The 7,579-nt window shown below is 43.6% G+C and overlaps 1 protein-coding gene across 1 annotated transcript; it reads left to right on the top strand.

The window, feature by feature from the left end:
* The first annotated feature begins 3,314 nt into the window (after nucleotides 1–3,314).
* Nucleotides 3,315–4,265, top strand: LOC133746037 ((-)-isopiperitenol/(-)-carveol dehydrogenase, mitochondrial-like). The gene has a single exon (XM_062174194.1). The coding sequence runs from the start codon at nucleotides 3,338–3,340 to the stop codon at nucleotides 4,148–4,150; it is 813 nt and encodes a 270-aa protein (XP_062030178.1). The 5' UTR covers nucleotides 3,315–3,337; the 3' UTR covers nucleotides 4,151–4,265.
* Nucleotides 4,266–7,579: the final 3,314 nt, after the last annotated feature.

Here is a 7,579-nt window from a genome sequence, read left to right as displayed (position 1 = left end):
TCTGGGTTTTCAATCGATCTATCTCTCATGAACATCTCCATGATTTTCTGTTTCTAGTCGAATAGCCTCGAACTCTTGGTTGCTCTCTTCCTCAAGCAGTAATGCAGAAATTCTAGGTTACTTTCTGTGTTCGATTTCTGATTCTTCAAGCTTAAAGCTCCTTTCTGAAACTATTGGTGAGTTGCTCTTGTATTGTATGTATGATTAAATTGATCGTGCTGTCAAATCGTATTGGCCTGTATTGTATGGATAACCTAACATATTTGAAATCCTATACCATACTTGCTCTCTGCATTGCTACATAATCGATGTGCATATGGTGTTAGGTTACTTAAAGTAGCTTTCACGCACAGAGGTTGCTGTGAAAATTATTCATTGCAAAACGAAAAACCCAAAACGCATTAGTATTTCATACATTTCATGAATTGCTTGTTCATGACTATCACAACATGCAGTTCAGGGGCAATAGGGGTTAGGTGTGTGATGTACTGTCATATACATCATGTTTGTATTTTTCAGTAGTTTAGAATTTAAGTCTCCTTGTTCTCTTCATGTTTATCTATTCTGCTGTTTCCATACTATTCTTGTAATCTTTGATGACAGTTTTGATATCTGACTAACCTTTCATAATTCCAATGTTCTTTGATATTAATTTAGTGCTTCCCACTTGAGATTTGCTTTGTTTAAATATATAACTTGCTTTCTTATGCTTTGGTTCTTACAGCCTCCGTGCAGACATGCAGAAGTGAAAGTTATAGTAACAACTAACGATCGACCGCTATCATCCTCTACTGCCTAAAGCTGCTCCATTATATGTGTGACCATAGCATCCATAACACTCCTTTTGAAGTACCTCTCTTACGACTTCAGGTTTTCAATTGTACCCTTTATTTTCTTCATAACTACCATAAGAAAAAATATTAGTTTACGGCCTTTTTGGTTGGGAGTTGATGCAATAGACATGATCACATGAATATAGTTTGGAACACCTGTAAAAAGGCAAATGGAGCACTGGAAATTGTTAGTTTCTGGTACCGTGATAATCAACTCAAGTAAACTAGGATAATTTTTGTCTAAACTATTCTTTGGAATGTGCTAACATATAAGATGAAGTGCATGTTTATGCAAGCGGCATTTCTCTTTTTGCTGACAGCCATGATTTTATATGTTACCCAGATCATAATGACAAGGATTTGGATCGGGCAAGTGAGAGGCAGGATCTTGAAGGAAAGGAGCTAAAGCAAGAAACTACTTTGCATGAACTGGAGCCGGTTGCCGTCCATGCTCTTCATGAACTTGTTTCTTTAGTTCACAGTCATGTGTCAATGCTGCAGAGCAATATGATTTTGAGTAAGACTAGATTTTGCTGACCATTCTGCAGTAGATGTAGTGATATCAGGATGAATTGTGAACAAATTATACTGCATGTAGTTATTGCAGTAGTGGTATCTTCTAGACTAGCCTTAAAGTAGGTTAGGGTTTATTGTGCAAAACTTTTGAAGCTACCTCAAGCTCTAATTTTGGATAGAAATTAATGCAATTACCTAATATTTGAATTTCATGTTATTTGTGGATCAACTTTCTAGTACCAAATACAACACGAAAGGGATATAACAGCAGTTTGAATTTACAGACTGATGTCAAGAAAAGAAAAAAACATTAGTTACTGATGAAGAACTGATGTCAAAAAACAGAAATTACATCAGTTTGAAAATAAAAATCGATGTTAGAAAAGATAAAATACATCAGTTTGGAAGCAAAAACCGATGTCAAGAAAGAGAAAATACATCAGTTACTCAATAAAAACCGATGTCAAGAAACAGAATGTACATCAGTTCTTAAATAAAAAACGATGTCTAGCATTACTATGGACATCGATATATAAACAAAAACCGATGTCTAGCATAAATATGGACATCGATATAGACCAAGGAACCGATGTCCAACATAGCATTGGACATCGTTCTTCTTCAGGAACCGATGTGTAAAATATTATCAGACATCGTTTCTAAATCAATAACGATGTTAAAATGGATAATTGTGTTGTTAGACCTATATTTCATTAAGCATCTAATACCAAAATATGAAGGTTTGACAATAGCTAAACACACCAAAATGGTGATCACATTAACGTTTTTACATCGGTTCTGAACCTTAAACCGATGTCTCGTTGCAAACTAGACATCAGTTATGAACCGATGTCTTAGTTTTGGCGATCTTTAACATCACCCACTAAGACATCGGATTTTTTTTTTTTTAACATCAGTTGTGGACTGATGTCTATGAACTTTATCCTAGTAGTGATTCTTACCTGCTCCTACCATGCCATAAGGTAGTTTATTCACACTTCCCACAGGGTGGCCTCTCTTCCTCTTAGGTTGCTCAACTATGAATGATAAACCATTATAATTTGCATAGTAGCCCAATCCCATCTTAATAGCTAGCAGCTCAATATGCAGGGGAGCACAAAATATAAAAAATCCAAGCATAAAAGGCAGCAACACAGTTCCCCCCTCTAGTTTCTGATCACTCCACTAGCTTCTCCATAGTTGAACGAATTGGACAAAAAATACGTCCACATTTAGTTTCACAAAATCGTCCTCAGGATGAGTCCAAAACTTCACTCATTTTTTAACCACTTTTGTTGTACTGCTAGCACAAACATTGGCCTGCAAATACTCTTCATATCATCTCAAGCAATATATAGCAACTCACATTATTACAGATGCAAGTTTCTCCTTATTGTTCCATAATTTCTCATTCCGATTTTTCCAAATACTCCATAAGAGCACCAAGAATCGTGCAGAGTTACTTACAGACAAAGAATGAACCTGTTTCGGCGGCCATTCTTTAAATATAAAGGTATGAATAATTGGAACTTTAGACAAAAAGGGTAGTCCACCAGAATAGTCCTTGTTGTAGGGAAGTCATATAAATTTATAAAACATGAGTTTCATAAGCATTTGTAAAAAATTAAGTTTTAATGTTGTGCTTCTAGCAGGTATGTCGTCTTGCTCCAACCACTCCAAAAACTGTTTTCTATGACAGACCACTCAAATAATTAATAGTGGTGGATAGTAAAAAAGTGACTTTTAAATTGTTTAGAAAACAAAAAGAAAAAGTGTATTTAAAACGTTGAGTTGATTGTCGAAAGGAGAAAGGGAACAAAATATAATTTGTCAAATTACAAAACAGTCCATTCACCCTAAACTGCAAGTCATCGAGCTTAGAGGGGTAGATGTGTAATTGTAGTAACTCCACTCTTTATAAATTATAAACACCACCCCGGCAGCCATCCAGTCGCGTAACTCTACTACTAGTGCTAAAGCTCAGCACAATGACACAGCCCATACCAGTACCACTGCAGAAGCTCCACGGCAAGGTGGCCATCGTCACCGGTGCCGCCAGCGGTATCGGAGCAGTCACGGCGCGTCACTTTGCAGACCACGGCGCTCTCGCAGTGGTGATAGCTGACGTCCAAGACGCCAGGGGCCGAGAAGTGGCGGCATCCATCGGCTCCCACCGCTGCACCTACGTCCACTGCGACGTCACCGACGAGGATCAGGTCAAGTCCCTTGTCGAGTTCACGGTCAAGCACTACGGCAGCCTCGACGTCATGTACAGCAACGCGGGGATAACCAGCGCGTCGGCGCAGACGGTGCTGGAGCTCGACCTGTCCGGGTACGACAGAGTGATGGCGGTGAACGCGCGCGGGATGGCGGCTTGTGTGAAGCACGCGGCTCGTGCGATGGTGGAGAAGGGGGTGAAGGGGAGCATAGTGTGCACGGCGAGCTTCGTGGCGGACTGCGGGACGGAGAGCTTGACGGACTACACGATGTCCAAGCACGCGGTGTTGGGGCTGGTGAGGTCGGCGAGCGTGCAGCTGGCGCCGCGTGGTGTGCGCGTGAACTGTGTCTCACCGGGTATGGTGGCGACGCCGCTGATCTGCGACATATTGAAGATTAGTGCGGAAGAGCTGCGGGAGACGATGGCGGCGGTTTATTCGGGAAGGGATGAACCGCTGACGGAGAAGAATGTGGCGGATGCGGTGGTGTTTTTGGCTTGTGAGGACTCGGCGTTCGTCACCGGCCATAATTTGGTGGTTGATGGTGGACTTGGCACCAAGTCCATAGCTGTATTGAAACAATGATGATACTACAGAACTCTGATTTGTCGCAACAGTATGAAGTACTTATGTTATGAGCGGATCTGAGCTCAATAAGTCAAATAGTACGTGAATAAACATGGTTGTGTGTTCTTAATTATGGGATCAATCTCTCTCCAATTCCCTTTTTTTTTCCCCTTCTTTTCTGAGTTGTTGTTGTTGTTTTTTTTTTTTCCTTTTTCTCTTCCAACCCTACATACTCTGCAGAAACCTAATTCTATTAATACAATTTTTCATTCAGCACTTAAGCAGTACAATTTTATAGTGAAAAAAAAGTCAAATGGTCACTTGGTTTTCGTTCATTTTACACTTTACTTAGTTACTCACTACAGGAAAATATGTCTTTCACGACGTTCAAAGCGCACCGTAAATTACAATTTATGACGCGCAAAGCCGTGTGTTAGGGGCCGCACTTGTAATGCCGCAAGCAACCTTGTCCAGGGTCATTAGTTAAGCCTTTGGTTGGTTTGCTTGCGTGCTAGGGTTGTTTTGGTAATTTACAAATTATGTAATTTATTTTATTTAGCAATTAGTCTCCTCGGCCTTTTTCATGTTTCCTCCTGCCAGGTTCATGTAAGGCCGATATGCTCTATAGGGAGGGGTTCCTAGTCGGCATAGTTTGGACTACGGAACTAGTATAGGTAAGCACATGTACTTTTGCCTCCCTTACCGTCTTACCATCAATAAAAAAGGAATTATTCAATCATTTGTGCCCCGTGAGATTGCTCTTTGATCTTTCCTTTCGATTATTCATTGTTCTTCGTGGTTGCCCAACATCCATATAATTGTGTTCTTGCTTGTCACTAGCACTATTTTAATATCGTGTGGCTTTCATTGTTCCTTGCAAGGTACTCACTTGGCTGACTTGCTTGCTAGCAAGTGCCGCACGGTCCGCTTTGCGCATTGCAAAGTTCGGCCCGTGACAGTTGGTATCAGAGCCAACTCGGCTCAAGAAGCTCACTACGATGACGGGGAAGATGACAAACCAACAAAGATTCGATTGGTATGATCAACAACTCGGAGAACTTGCGGGAGTGCCGGATAGGTTGATTGATATCACTAATGTGTTGGACCGCGTCGACCTAGATGAGTTGGCGGCGCGGATGATAGAGGTGGAGAGCCTGAAGGACCGAGTTGTGGCCCTTGAAAATTGTAAAGCTCGAGGTAGCGGAAGGGAGAGAAATGAGGAAGAAGCTCCTGTTCCGAACGAGCAAATGGGGGCGATGAGTGATGCCCTTGACACACTCCAGGTGGCCGTGGACAATATGGCAGAAGATGTCCGAGTCACCATTGATGCTTTTAGAAACGAGCTGGTGGAGATGAATACCAAGCTCAACCTAACCATCCGTGCGATGGGAAACCAACCTGTGACGGACTACAGGAAGGTAAAGATACCAGAACCTCAAGCTTTTGGAGGGGCGCGAGATGCCAAGGAGCTTGAGAATTACTTATTTGATATGGAGCAATACTTCCGAGCAGTGAAGCCAGACTCGGAAGAGGTGAAGGTGAACATGGCGACAATGTATTTGTCAGGAGATGCTAAACTATGGTGGAGGACCTAGTATAATGACATACAAAGAGGGGTATGCACCATTGACACTTGGGAGGATCTTAAGAAGGAGCTCAAAGCTCAATTCTTCCCCGAGAATGTAGAGTACATTGCTAGAAGGCAACTAAGGGAGCTCAAGCACACCAACAACATCCGAGACTTTGTAAACAAGTTCTCGGTGCTCATGCTTGACATCCCGGACATGTCAGAGAAGGATCGGCTGTTTTATTTCCTGGAAGGCTTAAAGCCATGGGCGAGGACCGAACTTCAGCGGCAGAGAGTCCAAGATTTGGCCTCCGCAGAGGCTGCTGCTGAAAGGTTGACGGACTACACATTCGAAGAGAACTCTACTAAGAAGACTCAGCCGTTTTCGAATGTGAATGTCAACAGAAATGTAAGGCCTGGACCGAGTAGAAGTGGGGGAGCGGAGTCCAAGTTTTCCAACTCAGGAGGAGGGGACAGGAGAGTAGTGAATGCGAGGGACACGGCAACGTCCAAGCCTGTTGCCTCGACAGGGGTCTTCACCCCTCGACCCTTTAATCCCTCAGGCTATGCTCCAAAGCCACTAGCATGCTTCTTATGCAGAGGACCGCATAGAGTGAATGAGTGCCCTCATAAGACCGCCCTCTCTGCCCTACAGGCTCATATTCACTCGAAAGAAATGGAAGATCAGCAAGAGCCAGAGGAGGAACCTAGTCACATGGGAGCTCTGAGATTCTTGGGTGCGGTGGAGAAGCGACCACAATCACCTAAGAAGTCCCAGGCTAAAGGCTTGATGTTCATAGATGGTAGTATTAATGGAAAGGTAGCCAAGAGCGTGATGGTTGACACAGGGGCCACTCACAATTTTGTGTCAGAACCTGAAGCACGGAGGTTGGGGCTGAAGTTGGAGAAGGATGTTGGCCGCATGAAAGCTGTGAACTCTAAGGCCTCACCTACAACTGGACTTTCTCGAGGGGTATCACTCAAGTTGGGTCACTGGCAAGGGAAGACTGACCTCGTAGTTGTCCAGATGGACGACTTTGATGTCATATTGGGGATGGAGTTCTTGTTGGCGAACAAAGCTATTCCCATTCCTAGTGCCCAACACTTACTTATTATGGGAGAAAGGCCGTGTGTGGTTCCGGCAAGAATCGAGCAACCAAGTGAACCCCGCCTCTTGTCCGCCCTCCAGTTCAAGAAAGGCGTGAAGCGTCATGAGACTACCTATGTAGCAGTTCCCTTGATAAAGGATGAGACTAAAGGAGAAGTGATTCCGAAGGAGATTGAAGGGGTATTGGAGAGCTATGTAGATGTAATGCCTCCTGAGCTTCCCAAAGAATTACCTCCAAGGAGGAGTGTGGACCAGCTTCCGGGGGCCAAACCACCTGCAAAGGCACCTTACAGAATGGCGCCCCCAGAACTGGCGAAACTTCGAAAGCAGCTCGAAGACCTGCTCAAGGCGGGATTCATTAGGCCATCTAAAGCCCCATTTGGTGCGCTTGTGCTGTTTCAAAGGAAGCACGATGGAAGTTGGAGACTGTGTGTGGACTATCGGGCTCTCAACAAAGTCACGGTGCGCAACAAGTACCTGATTCCTCTGATTGCAGATCTGTTTGACCAACTCAGTGGTGCCAAATATTTCACAAAGCTAGACCTCCGCTCGGGGTACTATCAAGTTCTCATTGCAGAAGGAGATGAACCCAAGACAACGTGCGTCACCCGTTATGGCGCCTTTGAGTTCCTGGTGATGCCGTTCGGGTTGACCAATGCGCCAGCCACATTCTGCACTTTGATGAACCAAGTCTTCCACGAGTACTTAGATAAGTTCGTGGTAGTGTATCTGGATGACATAGTGGTGTACAGTTCTACCCTAGAAGAACACG

This window comes from Rosa rugosa, chromosome 4 (assembly GCF_958449725.1).
Source record: "Rosa rugosa chromosome 4, drRosRugo1.1, whole genome shotgun sequence".
NCBI classification, from domain to species: Eukaryota; Viridiplantae; Streptophyta; class Magnoliopsida; order Rosales; family Rosaceae; genus Rosa; species Rosa rugosa.
This window is presented reverse-complemented; position numbering and strand designations above follow the sequence as displayed.

Bases quoted from the DNA above. Each gene is read 5' to 3' on its own strand.
- LOC133746037 (XM_062174194.1), top strand. From the start codon at position 3,338: ATGACACAGCCCATACCAGTACCACTGCAGAAGCTCCACGGCAAGGTG.